Genomic DNA, 21,185 nt, shown 5'->3' on the forward strand with positions numbered 1-21,185 from the left:
GGACAATGGCCCTTGGGGAAAGGTCTCCTCAGTGGCAGCGTGCAGCGGGAAGAGCCAGGCTTCAGGGCTACACAGGACTGGCCCAGACACAGCTGAGTTAGGAAGCTTCAGCAAGGCACGGCCCCTGCTAACTGTAAGTTTGAGAGCTGATAAAATTGTGTCTCAGCCATCATTCATGACTTCATCTTGTCAAGTATAATAGGCAATGAACTCTACTCTGTGCCAGGCTTGTTCTAGGCCGTGCGGACACAGTGGCAAATAAAACATGGTCATTTTGGCTCTGGGGTCCTTGGGCTCTTTACTGCCATGCACACTGGGGCACCCCCGCAGGTGATGCTTGTGTAACACAAGTATGTGTGTATAGATACACACGTGTGTGCACTGAGATGGCTTCAGCACCCAAAGGGCATAGGCAGGAAAGCAACCACACTCACCTTCTCCAGCTGTTCAATGCAGGGGGTGTGCACCACGATCTTGCAGGCTGCACACTTTCTCCGGGATACTGATTTCTGCTGCAGGAAAGAGAGGGTCCCTGAGGCACCAGGGAACTCCACCCAGGATAGGCAGAGAAATCCTCACCCTGTGTGTACTGGGAAAGCCCCAGCCCTGGTATCAGAACACAGCCCCATTCCTCTTGCCATCCTCAGGCAGCCCACCCCACGGCAAGGGTGCTCAGGTACAGCCTCATTCTCACCTTCCCCTGGAAGGGCCGCAGCCCTGGGGTCAGCAGGGGTTGGCCTATGGGAGTCTAGACTAGGCTCCACCACCAGGGGGCAGTGTGCCGCACAGAGCTCACTCACCAGCATCTTGGCTACACAGTACTGCTCCCCAACATAGCAGAAGTCCCCGGACACGTTGGTCTCGAACCAGATGTGTTCCCCATACGTTGCTGACTCCTAGACCATGAAAGGAGCATGCTCAGTGCGTGCCAGCTGCCCAGCCTACCAGGAGGCCCTTGCTCTGCCCCATCAACCCTCCCTCTTCCCAGACAAACCTGCTCCAGCAGCCAATCTACTTTGCTCCGTTCTGTTTTCCCCACTGTCCCTTGGCTCAAACGTGGCTACCCCAGAAGGTCTGCCCTGACCCCACAGGCCCAGGGGCTCCTCTCATAGCTGCCCATAGTACCCCCAACCCCGACTGGTTCCCCACCTGTTCCTCCCCGCTCCCGGCCACTCACACTCCAGTCCACAGTGCTCCGGATCTGCCGCTCAGGCTCGATGCACGGGGCCCCAGGAGCAGGAGGAGGGGGTGCCAGGTGCTGGAGGCCCGACTTGGTGATGGCTTTCCTACAGAAAAGGAGACAGCTGAGGCTGGCTGAGCACTGGAGACTCCCTCCTCCCCCCTCACCTGGGATCTCCGCCCTCGCCATGTCCTCAACCCCAGGCCAGGACAGGGATGGCAACAGGGAGGGTAGAGGACGCCCTGCTGCAGCCCAAGATTGTGAACGGATCTCCGAAGCAACCGAGCCCTCCTTACAGCCCTTCTGAGCACTGCCCAGAGCTGTTCCCGGGCTGGGGACCCTCAGGCCAGCGCCTCAGAGGCCGCACCACTTGCCCACTGGCTGCAGCTATACCTACGCAAGCAGGGCACTCCAGGTCTGGGGTCCGGCTGACTTGCGCCGCAGGGCTACCTGGCGCCTGCGGGACAGTGGGCGCACGCGGGCGGGCATCCCGGGGCTGGCTGTGGTGCCCGAGGCTCTTCGGCCCCCAGGGTTGGGATGCTGGCCTGAGGGCCGCTGCTGGCTGAGGCGCCGGTAGTAACCGTGCAGGCCCGAGAGGGCACAGTCGTACACCACGTCGGCCGGCAGCAGATGGGAGGAGGCCCGGCGCCGGCGCCAGTGGGGAACGGGCAGCAGGGGCCGGGCGTCCTGATGCAGAAGTGGCCCTGGTCTCTTGGTGCCTGGCCAGCTGGCACTCAATGATGTAAGGGTCACATCCTCCTCCTGGACCCCCTCCTCTGCCTCCTCCATGCCCATGAGCCCGGCCAATAGCAGGGGTGCGCCCAGAAGCCGGGTCCTGACCGTGGAGGGCTGCGGGGTGGGCACCTCATCCACGGTGAAGCGGGGGTTGCAGGCGGGGGGTGCGGTGCTGGAGCGCCGGCGGCTTGAGTGCCGGGCCCCCACCCTGCAGCCCAGGAGGCAGCCCTGGAGCTGTGCGCTGGAGCGGCGCCGCTGTGCCAGGGAGGAGGAGGCCTGCCCGGCCGGCGAGCGGCGCCGGGCCTTGCCCGTGGGCAGCCCCACACCACTGGGCCGCCGCTGCCCCTCTCCAGGACCTGGCGCCTTCCGCTGGAAGTGTCTCCTAAAGAAGGTCTCCATGGCAGGGGCAGGAGGGTGGCTGTTGGGCACAGAGACCAGGAGCATCAGGAGCTGGGCCAGGCCACTGCCCATCCTGCTCCCAGGAATCCAGTCACAGCCTCTGTCCTCAGCAGAGAGGGGACACTGGGGAGGAATGGGGGAGGGCTGGCCTATGGCCTCCGATCTCGTCAACAGGGTGTTCAAGGAACCAGAGGACCCGGGGGGAGCCCAGGTTCAGCTCTGTCGGACGCAGTAGCCTCTCCCCAGTCCTGCCCGGTGCTGCCCAGGACTGCTGGGTGGGAAGTGCTGCCAGTCCCCATCTGGCTTCCCTGTCCAGGCACCACGATCCACAGAGCTCGGGCCTAAATGACTTCAGGACCCTTGCCAGAAGCTGATGGAAAAGAAAGGAAAAAAGAAGCTGGAAGCTGGGAGCCAGCCTAGAGACTGAGGGCAAGGCTCTTCCTTTCGTTGGGCCTTTGTGGTGCCAACAACACAGGGCAGGTTAGGCTGAGGTGTCCCCTCCTGCGACGTGGCAGGAACCAAGAAATGGTGAGAAAATGAGGCTCTCTGAAGAGAAATTCAGTTCTGAGATGATCCCACCCTTGGAGTCAGGCTGAGAGTGGCACTAGAAATGGAGAGAACCTGACGCGTGCCTTAATTATTATTTTTTTCTTTTTAGGGCCACACCCATGGCACATGGAGGTTCCCAGGCTAGGAGGTGAAATGGAGCTCCAGCTGCTGGCCTACACCACAGCCACAGCAATGCAGGATCCGAGCTGCATCTGTGCCCTACACCACCGCTCATGGCAATGTCGGATCCTTAATCCATTGCGCGAGGTCAGGGATCAAACCTGTAACCTCATGGTTACTAGTCGAATTCGTTTCCACTGTGCCACAACAGGAACTCCTGATCAAGGGCCCAGAGAACTGGAGAGGCGGCTGCGTGGGGAGAGAAGCCACTGGGGGACGTTGTGTGGGAGGCCACAAGAGCCAAGAGAGCGCCTCTGGGCTCTGGGCATGCGTGCTCTGTCTCTGAGAGGCTAACAGTAAGCACTCTTCTGGTCTCGCCCTTCTGAGGCCCAGCAGGGACATTTGTGTGTGAAAAGTGCTGGCCAATGTCTGAAAACCCGTCAGCTCTTCTGCTGAGGGAGCCTGTGAACTGCACCTTGACCTGGGCCGCCCAGAGCTCCCTCCTGCAGGATGTGTGGGGAGCACCCTTGCTCAGGCCATCCTCCCTTGACCTGGTCTGAACATGGGCTCCGATGCTTTGCCAGCTCACCTACCCACCGCTGTCCCTTCTTCACAGGCCACTGGGAGCACCTGCACCCTTACCTCTTACTAACAGTGGGGAAGGCCTTCAGGGAGGCAATGCCTCCAGAGCGCCTGGGGCCATCAGGTACTCTCCCGGGCCCCGGCAGCCACAGGGAGGCCTGAGTCACAGTCACAGGACATCTGCCTGGGGCTGACAAGAGATACTTCTGCCCGCTAAGGGCCTCTGACAAGAGTTAGGCCTGGAGGGTGGGAGCCCTGGACAAATGGTGGGAGGCGATGGGTTTGAGGAGTCAGGCTTGGGCTGCATGTCCAGCACCTACTCCTCCCATGCCCCACCCCTGGGGGTCCAGGCAGGCAGGGTCAGGGCCAGGGCCTTGGATGGGTGCAGGGCTACTGAGAGGGAGTCAGCCATGTCTGGGGAAGCAGTGTTCAGGCCTGCCCGTCTCTGGGTTTCTGCCTCTTACAGTCCCCGGCCTCTGCCGGTGACAGGGAGAAGGGCAGGAGAGCTCTTGGCTCCCTCCGAAAATCAGTACCATCAAGGCTCACATTTACGGAGCGCCCACACGTGTCAGGCACTGCACTGAGCCCTTTACAAACGTGTGCCATTTCATAAACCGCAGCACCCTACAGAACACACATCATGCTCAGTTCCTGAGGACGTGCAAGGAGGTAACCTGCTCAGGTGCATAGCTGGTCGATGCGGAGCCAGCGCTGGAACCCGCCTCCACCTGAGGAGGACAAAGCCTGCACCTGAGATACAGGGAGAGCAGGGGCTGCCCTCCTGGACCAGGAGCTGGCACTCAGGTGGGACGGGGGCAGGAAGGGAGCCATAATAAAGCAGTAGTGGTCCCTTTACCCCAACACCTGGGCTAAGCACTCTCATGTGCCAGCTTCTTTGATCCCCACCACCACCCCAAGAGGCAGGCAGGACCAACGGCTCCATTACAGAGACGAGGAAACTGAGGCTTGACGACGTACAGTAACATGCTCCAAGGTCACACAGCTGGCCAGTGACAGGACTAGGACCTGATCCCAGGTCTGCCTGACATGGGGTCTGCTCTGCACCCGGGAAGAGGAAGCTGAAGGCCCAGCTGCCCACTGCTGCCAAGGCACCGGCTTGCCAGTGCTCCCCCAGGGTGTCGGCTTTCCCCACCCGCCTGGTCAGGCCGCCCTGTGACAGCTGCCCAGCCTGGAGGAGATTAGTCACCCGAACACACCACCTGATGCGAGTGTCACTCAGAAAACAAAAGGCCACAGTCAGTGCGGGGGGGGGGGGGGTGATAGGCTCACCATGGGCAGCGGGGAGGGCTGGACCCTGCCTGCTGCCCCAGACGGATGCCCACAAGAGGGACCAGGAGGAAGAGGTGGCCCGTACCCTCCCTCACGACATGGGTGTGGGGGGGTGGGGGGGCAGCGTATAGGTGCTCCCCCCGTGCCCTGGCCTGCGCATGGCCCGAGCTCTCCTTGGCTGCCTCGATGCGTGGGCAGCTGGGCAGGTGAGGCTGGGCTGGGGTTGGGTGACCATGTGCAAAGCCCCTCCCTCACAGGCCTCAGTTTCCTCGTTTGCCCAGGGAGGCTGTTGGCTGGCTGAGTGGACCTTTTATGACAAGCTCTCCTAGGAGGCCCCCACGCCTCCATGCTCCCAACACTCCCTCCCCGGGCCCCATGCTTCCTGTTCCCCAGGTCGCCATAGAAACCTCTGTCCTCTGGTCAGCAGTTGCCTGACTCCTGACTTCCTATCTCTGCTGAGGCTTCTCCGGGGTCTGGTCAGAAGCCCAGCCTGGCCTCAGGCCTGTCCCAGCCTTTCCTCTGCCTGGGCCTGGAGTTTCTTCCCACAGCGCAGCTCGGAGGGGCGGCTCCTTCTCACCTCACACCCTCGCCTTCCACATACCACATACCACACGTGCAAAGGTCATCAGAGGAGGCCCCACAGGGTTCCGACACCAACGGCAGAGCAAAACGGCTGCCCCTCGGCCTCCTGGTGGGGGACTGGGGAAGCCTCTTACACCCGAAGGAGACAGGGCGGGAAAGGACTCATGGGGCCCGCTGATGGGAGCCTGGGGAGGACAGAGGATGCTATGGGGAGACACACATGCGGGCGGGGGGGTGGAGGGGTCTGGCCACACGCCCTCGATGAACAGCCGTGAGTGTGGCTGCAGCGGCAAGGCTAAGGCAGCTGCTGGGGTGAGGGGACACGAGGGCCCCAGCTTCATCAGCTACTGGCTAAAAGGACAGGGTTCCTGGCCTCCCAGCCCACCAGACTGTCTCACACCCCATTTCAGTTTCAAGTGGAAAAGCCTGCGGGCTTTGGACTCCTACATCTGCCATTGCTTTCCCCGGGCTGATCGACAAAGTTTCCTGAGTCTCAATTTTCTTACCTGCCAAATGGGGACGATACTACCTAGTTTGGAAGGTCTGACATAAGGGAGGTTCGGCTAAGACTCTGGTATAAAATACCTGACAATAGGTACCTGGCAGAGAGGAGGGGCACGGCAGAGCCCACGCCCACAGCAGCGCCAGGGTGTGCAGACTGTGCCACCTCTTGGGGTTTGTCTCTGCCCACAGTGGGGGTGGGGACCCAGAAAGGGAAGCAGGAGTACCCCGGACGGCCACCACCCACATGAGGAAGAGAGCCTGGCAGCCAGAGCCATCTGGGTATCTGCTCATGCTGAGAGGGCCCTCTGCCTCTGGCATCAGGCCTGGCTCCCAGGGACTTCTCTGCCTCCAGAGGTGCTCGCTCAGGTCACCTTGTGGGATTCGGCTGGAGTGCCCACCCCATGCTGTGGGCAGCGCCCCACACGCCCCTCTGCCTGGGAAATGATGCGTAGTGGTCAGGGCCTGGTGCTGCTTCCCCAGGGTCTGCTGGTCAGAAGCCACCTCTGGCTGCTTTGCTCCCCCTGCCCCAGGTCTGAGGGACGGCTGGAAGGGGGGGCCTGCCGGGGGGCTGGCGAGGCAGAGTTCCTAGGTCTCTACTCACTACAGGGGGCCTGCCATAACCAAACCCAACCAAACAAAACCACACTGCACAGTGGGGAGAGGTGGGCCAGAGCTGCACAGTGAAGGAGGTGACCAGGCCAGTAAGTGTTAACCTCGACGGGGTCTGCCTGGCTCGGGGTCCCGAGCTCGGTGGGCCTCCTCTTTCCCGGTCCCTTTCCATCAGCTTCAGGAGCCTCGTCTGGGGACGGTGGTGCCTGGGCCCACCCGGACCCCCTCCTCCCCAGACCCACCCAGACAGATGCAGGAGGGAGGAAGCAGAAGGCAAGGGAGGGTTGGGGGGAGCCCCTTTGACCTGATCTGGAAGGCAGGGCGGCAGGTGGGGGCTGGGGTCCCCGTGGGCGGGCGAGCCCCGGCTCTGGCTCCAGCTCCGGGCTGCTGGCCACTGGCTGAGCAAGTCCTAGTTTGGAGAGTGAGCCGCCGCTGTGGCTGCTCCTCTGCCCCCTCCCCCTCGCCACCCTCCTCCCCCCAGCCTGAGACAGCCGTTATGAAAATAACCCGATTGGTAACCGACTGCACTTCCTCTCCCAGCAGTGCAAGCAGGCGGCAGTGGGCGGGCAGCACACACCACACGCGCACGAGCCTTGCCTCCTGGCTTCTCTTCCCAAAGTCCTCAGAGCCAAGCGGAGCAGCAGCCCAGGAGCCTCCCCTCCACCTGGCACCTGTCACAGCACAGCCCCTGCCTCAGCGATGGGGGGGTGGGAACTATGGGGGTCACCCAACAGCCTGTCACACCCACTAGATAGGTTTTCCAGGGTCTGAGGAGAGCATGTGAGACAGCTAAGCCCGGGCTCCAGATAAAATAACCACAAAAATAAATATGTGGAGTGTTTCACAACTTACAAAGCACTTTTTCACAAGCACTGCCAGACAGGAGGCTTGTACTCCCCTATGCAACAGGCATTTCAGTCCCAGCTCAAACATCAAGGTCCTGAGGCTCGTGGAGGGCTGACTGCCCGCAGCTCAGAAGTGGCTGAGCAGAGCCTCTGGGTCCCCAGTTTCCCAGCCCTGCCAAGGGGGCCTGTCAGATCCAGGAGAGGCCAGCCCATGTCACCTCTAAACTGCCCAGAATGCCACCCCACAGTTCATACTCTTGGCCCCTAGGGTCTATCTAGCATGGCAGCTCTCAAACTTCCTGGGCCCAGGACCCCCTTACACTCTTTTTTTTATCATTGAAGATCCCAAAATAGTTTTGTTTGTTTGTTTTGGCCACACTCACAGTATATAGAAGATCCCGGTTGCACCTGTGCTGCTGCAGAGACAATAGCGGACAGGTAACCTGCTGCGCCACAGTGGGAACTCCCTCAAATGGTTTTGTTTGTGGGGGTTATAGCTATTAATATTTACCATTATGACAAATTAAAACTCAGAAATGTCTAAAATACTATTAATTTGTTTAAAAACCATAAAGCCATTATCTATTAATATAAATAACATACTTTTATGAAAAAACAAACTATACCTTCTGAAACAATAAAGCAGCGAGGAGAGTGGGATGTTTTAATTTCTGTGAATCTCTAACGTCTGGCTTAACAGAAGATAGCTGGATTCTAATATTTGCCTCTGCAGTCAATCTGTGGTGATGTGCTGTTTTGGTTGAAGTATATGAAGAAAATTCTGCTTCACACTGACAAGTAGTTAGAAAAGGAAGTTTTGTTTTTGTTTTTTTAGGGCCGCACCCACAGCATATGGAGGTTCCCAGACAAGGGGTCGAATGGAGCTGTAGCCACCAGTCTACACCACAGCCACCGCAATGCCAGATCCGAGCTGTGTCTGTGACCTACACCACATCTCTCAGCAATGCCAGATCCTTGACCCACTGAGCGAGGCCAGGGATTGAACCCGAAACCTCATGGTTCCTAGTCAGATTGGTTAACTGCTGAGCCACGACGGGAACTCCCAAGGAAGGAGTATTTTAAGGGGCTTTTCAGGCAATTGTGGATATCCTTCCTTGCTGCTGTACCAAGATATGATACGTGGTAGTTTTTTAAAGGTACATGGGATCTGAAATGATATCAGTGAACTCTTCCCTGGTCTATCTTGTATTTTGAATTTTGCAACATCAAACATCGGTCATTGGAAAATATTGGCTTACTGAGTTGAGGCAGATCTCCAGATGTTGATTCGAGGTTTCCAAAAATTCTAATTTTCACTCAAAAGCTCAAATTTTATCAATAGCAACAAATACTCCTATTGTTTTTGAAATGACAAGCTCACTTCATTCATTTTGAGAAAATGTCTGCCAAATACCTAAGTCTGAAGGGTTTGGCCTGTCAGGTATTCTTTCAAGTTAAAATGATGTTCCTAAAAAAAAAAAAAAAAAAAAAAAAAAAAAAAGGGACGAGTAGTGCTTGCAAGGCAGTCACAAAAGTGCTTTTCAAGACAACCATCATGGTTTGGTTTGTGGCAAAAATGCCTTAGTATATTCGCATTTCTTCACACAGAATATTTAAAAAGATGCACACTTAAGGGATCCAGGCTTTATAAATGAATACCCGTAGTGCATTTTGTGTTGTTGCTGCGAATGTGAAGAATACAATGGCTATGAGCTCACGTGGGCGCCACTGCCTGGGTCTGTGTCAAGCCTCTAGTAATTTTACCTACCATTGCTTTTATACCATAAGTATACAAATATTAACACAGCAAAAGGGACATAAACCAGGGTAGTTCTGAAAGTATTATGAAAATGGTTTTGACCTCAACAATTCCCTGAAAGGGTCAAGGGCACCCCCAGGACCATGCTTTGGAAAACCACTGAATCAGAATGAATTCTACTAAATCCTCCAGCCTAGCAAATGTGTCTTCTGCGACACGGCACTAACTCAGCCTCCTAAGCTTTGACACAACTCCTGGTTCTGGCCACATGAACCCATTCCCTGTTCCCTGATGCGTTTGTGTCCAAGCTCACTGCTGTGCCGTTGCACACGGCAGACCTTCTGCCTGGAATACTGGCCTCCTTTCCCATCTCCTTTCAGAATCCCACCGGCTCACAGCTGCCCCAGCCAAGAGAACAGCACTTCCGCTGATGACTCCACACCATCTGTCTGGCTCCTAGGCCATGGGACCCCTGGAAGTCCAGAATCTCTCAAAACCCCATGCCTAGTTCCTCCCGCCCGCCAGGCCGTGTGCATCTGGGCACGCCCGGCACGGTGTCTGGCAGGGAGTCCAGTGTTTACTGCTGATCAGCTCGGGAGGAAGGAACAGGGAATTCCGTGGGGGAGGGGCCAGGGCCCTAACGGAAGAGAAGGGCTTCCTCCCGGAGGGCCGGGCCGACCACAAGGCCCAGGCCACTTCTCTTTGTGGGGCACAAGGGGATGGCAGCAGCTTTTGTTTTAGCAGCTGCCTTCTCCTCCTCTCCAGAGGACCCGGACAGGGACAGCTGAGGCTCCTCTCCGGGCTGTGTGCCACTGCCCACTCCACACTCTCCCAGGCTTTCCTTATAAAACCTGTTTCCTTATGAAACAGGGTTTGGCGGCACGAAGTCACAAGGTGAGAGTGTGGGCAAGGCGGGGAGAGGAGTGGCTGCCTCAGATGCCTGGGGACTGGGCCAGGACCCCAGCTCTGAATTCCTGGCTGAAACATCCCCGGACTCTCCCTCACACCCCGAGTCCCAGTCTCGGGGTCTGGCTCCTGGGAGGCACGGGAGAGATGCTGGTGGGATTAATGACCGGCTCGTTCCCTTAGAGCCTCCCCTCCAAGCCATCCTCCCCCTGCCATCAGAATTCATTCGGAGTGTCCACTTACCCTTAACTGGCTCTCTACCGTCAGGGGAGCTGAATGCAAAGAGCTGGGCCTGGCAGTCAACAAGCTTCTCTGCCTCCTCTCCCATCTTCCATACTTTTTTTTTTGTCTTTTTGCCATTTCTTGGACCGCTCCTGCGGCATGTGGAGGTTCCCAGGCTAGGGGTCTAATTGGAGCTGTAGCCACCAGCCTACACCACAGCCACAGCAACGCGGGATCCGAGCCGCGTCTGTGGCCTACACAACAGCTCACGGCAACGCCGGATCGTTAACCCACTGAGCAAGGGCAGGGATCGAACCCACAACCTCATGGTTCCTAGTCGGATTCGTTAACCACTGCGCCACAACGGGAACTCCATACTTTTTATATTTTATTTGACAAATAGGTAACTCACTCTGTGCCTGACACTGTCCTCTAAGTGTTTTACAAATAGTCGCTCATTTTATTTCATACAAAAGTAATAATTAGGAGTTCCCTGGTGGCCTAGTGGTTAAGGATTCAGCATTGTCACTGCTGGGGTGAAGGTTCGAGACCTAGCTCGGGAACATTCGTGTGCCATGGGCACGGCCAAAAAAAAAAAAAAAAAAAAAAAAAGCAATAGTATTAATTATCCTTGTTTTATGGATGAGGAAATTGAGGCACAAAGAAGTTAAATTACTTGCCTGCAGTCACGCAGCTGGTAAGTGGTAGAACTGGAATTCCAACCCAGGAGTCTACTCCAGGTCTACACTCTCTCCCCCTCGCTGTATTTCTAGATGCTTCTGTCAAACAATGCATGGGGATCCCTTTGTGCCTGTGCGCTTGGCACCTGGCAGTCTCTCTGCCTAGAACACCATTCTCTTCTGCTCAGGGAACTCTCCATTTTTTTCCTCCCATCTTTTCAGAGCTGGCTCAGTTATTGGCTCTGCTGGAAAATTCTCTCCAGCCTCCACTCCCAAGGGGTTAGCTGCTCCCACGCTCAGGCCCTCTCTTGGTTATTCTAGGCCATCAGTGCTGGTTTACGACTCTATCCCCCACCAGACTGTGTGCTCCAGGGACCATGTGTTACTCGTAACTGGATCCCCAGGGTCCAGAAGTGCCGGATGTGGTCTGAAGAGTGAATGGAGGGAAAAGTGAATGGTCCAGGCTCAGCCTCAGGGATCAAGCTGAGAGCCAAGGGCTTTGGGCTGGCACAGTGACCCACTGGCGGGCCACTCCAGGCCTTCTTGCCAGCACTGGGTGGACAAGTTGTTGGTTTGGGCTGAGTTCTTGTGTCTCAGAGGGACACACTGAAATTGATCTCAGATGGGAATGCTGAAGTCTCCCGCGTCTCCCAACACCTAGCTGGGGGTGCTACCAAGCCCTGGCTGGCCCCGGCCCCCACTCCTGGTCCCTTGTGGCAGGTCTCTCGCGGCCTTCTCCTGTGTCTGCTGCGGGCTCCCGTTCCCCATCTGCCAGGAGCAGCATTCCTCTCTTTTCCCTCATTCAAAATTTAACTCACCCTGACTCTTCTGTCCAAGCCGCTCCCCCCTCCCTAGAAGGGGAGACGCCCTAGAAGATCTCTCTAGAATCAGCTGCCAGCCCTCAGGGCCACACCATGCCTCCTAGGCCTCATGCATTCTGCACAGGGTTGTTCTTTTTTTTCTTTCTATTTTTCTGCCTCAAAGGCAGTCAATGTGCCTAAAATCTCCCTGAGAGGTCACAGGGGTCAAAGGGTTTTTCCCAGGCTTGGGATTGAATCTGCCCTCTGACCAGCTAGGCGACCTCAAGCCAAATCTCTTACCCTGGCTGGCCTCAACTGCCTCATCTGCTTAATGGGGACAGCACGACCTTGTCTTCCTCGAGGGACTATTGTAGGCAGGAAAGAGAAAGTGTTTGTACATGGTAACCAAGTCCTCGAATTTACCAAAACTTTCAAGACAGACCATATCTCCTGAGGCCTAAAAATTAGGACAACCTCCTCGGAGTACGATTTGGCACCGACTCTCCAGGCTGAAGATACACCGCCCTATAAGCAAGCGCTGGTGGACAGAACACGCCAGGAGTCGTGCACCAGCGCAGAATCCAAAGGACAGCCTGCAACAGCAGGAAAACTGCCAACAACCTAAATGTCCATCCGCAGGAGACGGGGCAATTCGGCTGCCGGACAGTTATAAAAAGCACAGAGCACGGCACTTAAATGGGTTGACACTAGAGCACGTGTTTCTAGATGGATAAATCTCCAAAACAACACGGAGGGAAGGAAAAAAACCTAGATTCAGATCATGTCCGATACACCATTTAACTCACGTGCAAAACCATATCAAACAGTACAGTGTGTCACTATGGGTGTGTACACAGATAGGAAAAAAATCTTAAAACAGGTGTGAGAACATAAACAGCCCAATCAGGATTGTGGTTTCTTCGGGGGAGGGAGACACAGAGCCTCCTGCTCTATCCAAGGCGATTATGGCCTAATGGTAAGATCTGTGTTGCATTATTCTGTGTACTTTCCTCATGCTAAAATATTTAATGCTTTTGAAAAGATTCTTAAATATTAAAAAAAAAAAAAAAAGACCCCCCCAGAGGGAGAAGAGCTCCCACCCGGCGTCCTGGGTCTTCCATGGATGGCTTTTGGCAGCAGCATGGAGCCCCGAGGGTTCCTGACCCTGTCTCACAGGAGGAACCCCATGTCTGCGGGGCCAGAAGGAAGGTCTCCCCCAAAAGGATGCCTTTCAGAGGAGGACGAGTGGGTGATAGGTTGTGTCAGTAGGGTGTCTGTGTGGGCTGGGGAGCAGGAACCAGCTTGCCCCCTTTCACAACCACCCCCGCCTCAGCAAAATGTCAGCAAGCTGGGGAAGGGGGGGCGGGAGACAGGCAAGCTGTTAACCCGAGAGATGCTGGGGCGTGGGTGGCGCAGGCCCAGGCTCCCAGACAGCTATTTTGGCTCAGCCCTGGCAGGGGAGAGGCCTCTCTGTGGGAGCTTTGAACTGGCGCTCTGCCAGGCGTGCGGGTCCGGCGGGGGTGGGGGGGTGGGGGCCCGTAGGCCCTCCCTCTCTCTTCAGACCTCTCTCACCTCGAGGCCTGGTGCGCTGGGCTGTCCTCCTAAGCACCTCTCTCCAGGCCACAGGCCACTCACTGACCCCTGGGTGACATCAGGCGCTCCTTTGAACATGTCCCTTGAGTCATCAGCTCCTTGCACTTTGAAAGCAAGATAAAAGGTCCCAGACTGGCTCCTCCACTCCAGATCCAGCCAGGGAGCCATGTGACCACTGGCTAACAACCCCCGTCTCCCTACTCAAGGGCCTCCCCCAGCTCAGCCCTGCTCTCCCTCCAGCCAGGGTCCTGGTGGCACTGCTCCCTTGGGGTCTGGGTGCAGATCACCTCAAGGGCCTTGCTCTAGTCTCACACAAGACAAAGATCTCTCCATTTCAAGGAGCTCTCAAAGACCTTCTTAGGTGCCACCAGTTTGGTGATGGGAAAATAAAAGAACAGAAGACAAGCGTGCTAGGAGGTAGGGATGCCTGGTGTTGCAAAGATACTTGGGTTGGGCTCCAGTGTGAGCTGCATGACCCCAGGTCAGGCCCCTGACCCCTCTAGGCCTTGGTGTTTCATCTGCAAAATGGGAATAAAACCAACTACAGGATTGTTGAGAGTATTACATGAAACTGATGGATTTACCAGCTTCTGGCACCTGTTAATAACCAGAGAAAGAGGAGCTGGCACGTCACTCACCTGGGTGTGGGGGAGTGTAGGGGGTGGGAGCGCTCATCTCCTCAGCCTCTCCCTCCTCCCCCTGGGCCACAGAGCCCTCGGTCTCACTTAAACCTGCTCTGCCTCTGGTGTCTCAGCTGAGGAGGGGAGCAAAAGAGGAAAGATGGCAGAATGCTAGCTTGCCAGGGCAGCTGGTCACTGCTCTGCCTGCCCCTTTCCACCTGCAACGCTTTTCAAGGCTCCCACGTGTGACTGGAGTGCCAGGCGGGCGGTGTGCTGAGAACCGTGGGGGTGGGAGCCACACTGCAGGCCTCAAGTGAGGCTGACACCCTAAGGGCATCACGGGCCCCATGCATGAAACACAGAGGAAGCAGTCTAGGGGGGCAAGAAATGAGGGCCTGTCACCACCCAGAGGTGCACCCTGCTCATCTCGCCCAGGAATGAGGGGAGCTGGGGAGCCTGGGTGCAGGTGCAGCGGGTGGGCCTCTTACCCACACCCCACCCCCCTCCCCGCATGCTGACTTAGAGAACTATTCACGTGGCAGCGGCCTCAGGAAGGAGAGGCGGTGGGGGGAGGGGGCAGGCAGGTCAGAAGGTGGAGGGGAGGCTTCAGGGCGCTGTGATGCGGAATAATCTGACAACATCCTGGAATTGGGGGGCTGGTGCCGAAGTCCCAGATAACCCCTAGCTAGCTGGGAGACCTTGGCCCAGCCAAGGCCACTGCACTTGGCCTCAATCTTCAGAGGGGGTCGGGGAGGGCCAGGTGATGTAGCTCACGCCCAGCCTGCCTTCTGCTGCCCCCTGACCCACTCGGCCCTGGCAGCCGGAGTATCAGGTAGCTCAGCAGCAGGAGGTGTGCGTGGATCTACCCACTGCAGGCCTTTGGTACAAGTGGATTGGGTGGAAAGGGGATGGCTCCCGCTCACCGCCCTCCCCACGATGGTAGTTGTCGCCCCCTCGTGTCGCTCTAGCGATACTGCAGGGCAAGTGCCCAGTCAGCTGTGGACCTGAAAACCCTCTGGCCTTCCTGGGGGTCCTGGGACCCAACCTCTGCTTCTCCTAGGGACCAGAACGCCTAGTCACCTTCCCGTCAGGTGGTGGGTGCCTGGTAAAATCTGGAGAGGGCTCCAGGAGGTGGAAGAGGGTGGGCCGGTTTCTCCCTTTCCCCCGCCTCGAGCTGCCCAGGGTCACTCAGCCTTTCCTCTGTCCTTGTCTAGGAGGACACCCACTCTCCTGCTCTCATTTGCCAAGAGAGAATCCCACATCCCGAGATTTGACCTTTTCAGAGAAAAATGACAAGAGCCGCCCGCCCCCTCCCCTGGCCCATAAGCCAGAGGCACTGGCAGGTGCGTGGCAGCCAGCAGCCAGCAGAGGGAAGACTGCGGGATCCACCCCGGGTCTCAGTCTTGGACGGCTCCATGCTGGCACACGATGTCGCCATGGAAGCCCCTTTTTCTTCCCAAACTGGCGGGAACCCAGAGACTCCGACTTGCACCTGCCTCTCTTGGCCACCTGGCTGACTCCCAGAATTAGCCTCAGCAAAATAAGCCACTCAAAGAGGTGTCTTTTGCTCCCAGACACCCTGGCACCACAGATGGGGTTCTCGCCTCCAAACGTGAGGCGTCCCTCAACACGTCCCTCACAATTATTGCAAAACCAGCCTGAACCGGGGCTGCTTCCGCTCAGGCTGCCTGGCGGGCACCCTCTGCCGTACTGGGGTTCAGGACTATGCTCTGTGAGCCCTGCATAGCATCACCTCTAAATGGGACCTATTGTCTCAAACTTGTTCTACAGGTGCGTTTCCTGCCCTCTGGGAATAAATGACTTTAAGCACTAACGAAGGGCAGGGATGGCAGAGCCAACACTCCGGCTCCCAGGGGCCCTGCAGGCTGAGGCTCCGTCTGTCTTGATGTGTGAGTGCCAGGGAATTTCCGATGTCCCTGGGGTGCAAAACCAGCTAATCCACAAGCTGGGTGACCTGCCCAGGGTCAGGCTGCTGGAACCAGGCCAGAGGCTGAGGGAGTCCTCCCCAGGTGGGCCCTGGACGAGAAGGGGGAGAGGGAGTCAACTTCCCTTCCACTGCCAACTGACCACCCCTCAGGCCAAGAGAATCGGAACGGTGAAGATGGAGGGAAACCCAGCTGTCCTGGGTGGGGCCGGGCCTAGGCCTTCTCATCTGGGAGGGGCTGATGGCTCCCAGCAAGGACAGGCAAGGTGGAACAGAGCTGGGGAGGAGCGTGGCTCAGCTGAGTGTCTCACTGGCTAAACAAAACAGGGGAGATGGCAAACTGCTCCCCATTCCTAAGAAGGTGAAGCCAGATGGGGTAGGCTGAGGTGGGCTTTAAGGAAGGGCCTCTTTAAGGAAGACGCCAAGGAGGCTGCCGTTCAGAGACCGTTTCCTCTGACCACACCAGGAGGGGCAAATATGCGGCCCGTGTACCATCGCTCCCCCTCCCAAGCCTGTGAGAGAGGGTGCTAGTAGATTCTAGAACTCGACCACTGAACCAAGATCCAAATGCAGTATTCTCAACACAGCTTCAGCAGCCACCACCAATTTGTCATCCTCCCTTCCAGCCACTGTCTATTCGCTTAGCAGACCCCTCAGTTCCAAGGCTTGAGTGTCTGGGGTGGGGAGGGGGCAGGGGAGGGGAGCAGGATGGGGAAGATGCAGAGGGTGGCTGCCCAATGAGCGGCAAGCCAGGCTGAGAATGAGCTGGGGGCCAGGTGGAAGGCGGAGGGCTGGTTTCGGCTGGGGCTTTGGGGAGTTTTACTTGAGACTGGCAACCAGCAGAGGTGGCAGGACAAAATAAACAGCATCAAAAGGACAGTGCCGAGACAGGGGCTCTATCCCAAGTTATCTGCCTCTCCCCTCGCTCCAATCAAAGCAAGAGGCGGGAGATCAGCCCCCGTGGACATCTGATTCTCCACACACCCAGGCCTGTCAGGAGACGTCTTTCCTCCCACTGCTCTCTTTCTGACTCTCCTAGGTTTTCCAAATACGTTCATTTCTGAATGCCCCACCAGCCCAGCACAATGCCACTATGCCGGGGACACTCCTTACACACTTTCAGAGGAGCTGTTTGATCTTCTTCTCATTACGCATCCTATCAGATCACTTGCCATCCCCAGAGTGATGTAATGCTGTCCTTCAAATTTGGTGGTGCCTTAGAAACACTTGGGAAGCTTTACAAAACGCCCAGCCCCACCTCCAGACCCAGTGAGTCAGACACACCAAGGGTAAGATCTAGGAATCTGTATTTCCTAAAGCTCCTGAGGTCACTGCGATGTTCTGTCTGGGAACCTGGTTTAGAAGAAAGGGATGTGGGTTCTGGAATCATTAATATGAGTTCGAACTTGATCTCTGTCTCTTACCTGCTATGTGATTCCGGGCAAACTAGTCATTTCTGAGCCTGCGTTCTTTTCATCTATAAAAATGGAGAAATAACGCCTATTCTGCTTATTTTAGAGAATTATGTAAAGGTACTTGACGTTCTCTTGCTTCTTATTCTTCCTCTGAAATGTGCCTGAGATTTACCGCTACATGTGCAAACTTGTGCCCTTCAGAAGGGGCATAGCCACAGGTCACAATAGCCCAACACTTGGTACCCTGTGGGCAGGGACAGGAAGCCTCGGGTGGAGCCCCTCCCTCCCCCTCACAAGCCTGTGAACACTGGAGGCTACATCCTGCAGAGCGGGGTGTAAACTGCTCCCTCTTGCAGAGTTGTGGGTGACAAAACAGAGGTAGGAGAAGCTTTGCTCCCTGCACTGTTTATATGACATTGAAGCCCACAAGGCTTTCACAAGGGCCTACGGAGCTCCATCTGCCAGTGTGAGGATCCAGGTTTTTGCACTTGGTGACACAGTGCAGGTGCAAAGAGCAGGGCCCTGGTTAGGGGAAGGCAGGCAGAGGGCACAGGTCAGCACTACAGGGATGCCAACCTGTACAGGAAAAAAGTGCCCATGTTATTGGCAGGTGAGGTCAGCCCCAGGAAGGGACAGGACAAAGCTCGGGGTGGGGGTGGGGGTGGGTTGCCAACTGCCATGAAACCTGGACAACCAAAGAAAAGTGAGAGGGAGGCTTTGGGCAGACTCCAAGTGGTCAGAGTCCAGTCTGAGTTGGCTCTGGGGTCCTGAGCTGATTGGCTACAAGCTCTGAGGCCAGAGGAGAAGGACGGGGTAAATCAGGAAAGAGCCCAGGGAGCCAGGTGGCGTACTTATGGGGCTCCACCTCCCCTCACCTTAGGCCAGGGTGCACGGGCAGGAAGCAGCTCCCAGCCAGCGCCAGCACACATGCCCACACTCAATCTTTCCACACCCTCCCCCAGCTCCTCACCAGAGTCCTGGTCAAAGCCCTATCACAGGCACAAGATGGTGACATTTGGCGTGCTGGTGGAGCGGGCAAGATGGAGCTTGAAGAGCCAGCATCCCATCCCTTTCCCAGCAGGACTAGACCAAGGTAGGTCGAGAGATGCCCACTGCCTAACAGAGCAGAGGTTGAGGTCCCCCTGCTAATTAAGAGTCATGTAAAACAGGTGACCAGGTACCCTCAACCCCAAGGAGAAGGTTAAAATGCTAATCGATCAAGGCAGTGACCAGTGCTCCAGGGCAGACGGGTTGTGAGGGTAGTACCAATGAGGCCATGTTCTGCAGACGCCAGGCAGTGGTGGTGGGCAACCCGGCCACATAGAGGATCAGGGTGATTAAGTGACCGACCACCTCACGGGGGCCAGAAAGCTCAGAAGGGGGCCGTGTTCTATCAGTGCCAAAGAAGGGATCGTGACCAGTCATGGGGACACTGCCTGCTGGTGCCAGAGAGTTAAGGTGATTGTCTCCCTGCTGGAAAGTTGGAAGCCGCCCCTGCCTCGGTACCACAGAGGAGGCGCGCTAAGCTGCCCGGTGCCAAGTAATGACCCCAGCTCGGTGCCAGTGCCCGGACACTGGTGGAGGACCGCCACGCAGAGCAACGCTAAGACAGCCTGGTGTCCGGGGAGACTCTGCTCGGTGGCATTACCAGGTGGCCGAGGAATGCCTCCCGATGCCAGACACGGTATTCGCCGGGTGCCGCGGTGCCCGCCCCGCTGCCGCCCCGCTCACCTGTGCCCGAAGAGCCGCAGCCCTGGGAAGCGCCGCTTGCTGAGACGCCGCGGCGCCTTGTCTGGCTCAGGACCGGTGTCGTGCTCGGAGCCGCTGGACGAGGCGGAGGCCGACTCGGAGTCGCTGCTCCGGGCCTCGGGGCTGCCGTCCCGCGGCTCCATCCGGCCCTAGCCCCGGCCGGCGGCGGGCCCACGGGAGACGCCCATGCCGGGCCGGCGGCCGGGGCTCACCACGCCGGTTCCGCACCGCCCGCCGCGGCCATGGCGCGCGCTCGCTCCGCCCGCCCTGCGCCGCGCGCCCCCGCGCCCCACGCCCAGGTGCCCGGGAAGCGGCCGCTGCCGCTCCAGGAAGTGCCGCCAGCCACGGCCGCAGGACCCCGCATAGCTGGCCGGGCCGCTGCCTGCCCGCCGCCAAGCACGCCCCCTCGGCTGCGCGGTGGCACCGGCCCGCGGCGCCCTCTGCCGGCCGCTGGCCGCGCCGCAACCAGCCTGGGCCTCCAGAGAGGGCGGGGGCCGAGAAGGGGCGGGGTATACTCAGGCCCCGCCCACAAACCGGCGGCTGGTCCACCCGGATCTGATAGAATCTCCAGTCAGACACACCCGGACTGCGCACTCCCAGACACACAACCTTTTTTCCCTTCCTCTTAGCCCCCCTCCCCTCACCAAACAGCCTACATGCTCACAAGTGAACATTCGCGAGGGTGGCTGTCACCACCTCCCCTCCCACATCTACAAGGAATAACACCTCTCTCTTGCACACCCTGTGCCCATCACAGCTACTCAGTCTCCACCCCTACCCCCTTGGCTCTCCCAAATCACGCCCACGGGAACAAAAGTCACACAGTGCTCCCCATACGCAGCACAAACATGTCTCTTACGCACAATTATGCTCACTCATTACTCAAACTAACACTTCCCAAACCTGGCCTCTCACACTCAGAAATTTATACCAGGACCCAAAGCCACTTAGTGACCCTCACACACACCAGCAACACGTTTCTCACGCAAATCTTTTCATGGCTATTTGAAGTTGTTTTTACTCTTCCACGCTCCTTATACATAGCATTTCCCCAACACACTATCCAAAGAAACCTGTAAGTCTCTTGCAGTACAGGGATCAACCTGCACACTTCTCACACACTCATAAATACATACATGTAAGGACCACTCTTATTCACCAACATACATGCCCTCGGAGAACATAAACATCTTTCTCCTATGTCCCCAAACGATACAGGTCAACGGATACATGTTGCCACATACCTCTTACCCATGCCTCACCCACCCAGAAATAAGCCTTGCAGACACAAACACACCCCCAAGGGCATCAAAGGTTGTCCTCTCTAGAGATGCGGAAAGCAATTGGAACCAGAGCAGTCGCCAGTGGTGGCACAACCAGCATACATGCTTGGGAATCAGCAGCTCAGGGACAGCCTCTGATAGCCCCTGCATGGCTGCCAAGAGGAGGCCTGGAAGCTGGAGGGCATAGTCTTCTCCCTCCAAATCCTGCCACCCTGATGCCCATATCAGCTGCCCGCTGTTTCTGTAAGTGCTTCTCTCTGCAAAGCCACATCCTGTGTCACCTACTTCACTTTCACCCTCTCTGGGGTTCTGGCAGCCCGTTTTCCAGCCTTAGCCAGCCACATTAGGCCAGTGCGGGAAGCTGTGACATGTGGGCAAGCCTGCCGTTTTGAAAAATAGCTAGCATCTAGAGGCTCAGAACCTTCTCCTAGCTTCCTCCATGTTTCCTCTGGGCCTGGAGACCAGGGGGGTGGGGCCCCAGCCCTCTCACCAGCAGCAGGTGCCAGGGTGGGCAGTGAAATCCACAAGTGGGACAGATATGGTCCCCCTTGGGGCATGGTTTGCTTTGGGAAAGTTTCCCAGTGGTTCTGACACCAGGCTCTGAGGGAGGAGCCCAAAGGCAGCTGAAGACTCCACTGAGTCTGCACAGGGCATCCAATGCCACACTCTTGTAGAGGCTTCTCTTCCCAGATTTCCCTGCTGTCCCCTCCCTCAACTATTAGCCTTCTGCAAGCTCAGCGGCACCCCCCCACACACTGCCCCACAGCAATTCAAACATCAGAGCCGCTCTCACCCCTTTGCCTTTTTCTGAGCCCCTG

At 57.2% G+C, this 21,185-nt stretch overlaps 1 protein-coding gene across 15 annotated transcripts in view; it reads right to left on the minus strand.

Moving 5' to 3' along the window:
- DGKZ (diacylglycerol kinase zeta) overlaps positions 1-21,185 on the minus strand; it is a 41,998-nt gene that overhangs the window by 10,677 nt on the left and 10,136 nt on the right. For 2 of the 15 annotated variants that reach the window (XR_002342042.1, XM_021085248.1), the window contains exons 1-4: positions 1,578-6,848; positions 1,178-1,286; positions 801-896; positions 435-512 (exon numbers count right to left, since the gene is read on the minus strand). Coding sequence is in view for 12 of the 15 variants with exons in the window: in XM_021085248.1 (XP_020940907.1) it covers positions 435-512; positions 801-896; positions 1,178-1,286; positions 1,578-2,386 (1,092 nt within the window). In the remaining 3 variants the exon portion in view is untranslated. Of the gene's footprint in view, positions 1-434; positions 513-800; positions 897-1,177; positions 1,287-1,573; positions 7,017-19,066; positions 19,391-21,185 lie in introns of those variants that run through there. The other 13 variants (XM_021085253.1, XM_021085255.1, XM_021085254.1 and 10 more) reach the window with 11 other exon arrangements.

Source organism: Sus scrofa, chromosome 2 (assembly GCF_000003025.6).
Source record: "Sus scrofa isolate TJ Tabasco breed Duroc chromosome 2, Sscrofa11.1, whole genome shotgun sequence".
In the NCBI taxonomy this organism is placed as follows: domain Eukaryota; kingdom Metazoa; phylum Chordata; class Mammalia; order Artiodactyla; family Suidae; genus Sus; species Sus scrofa.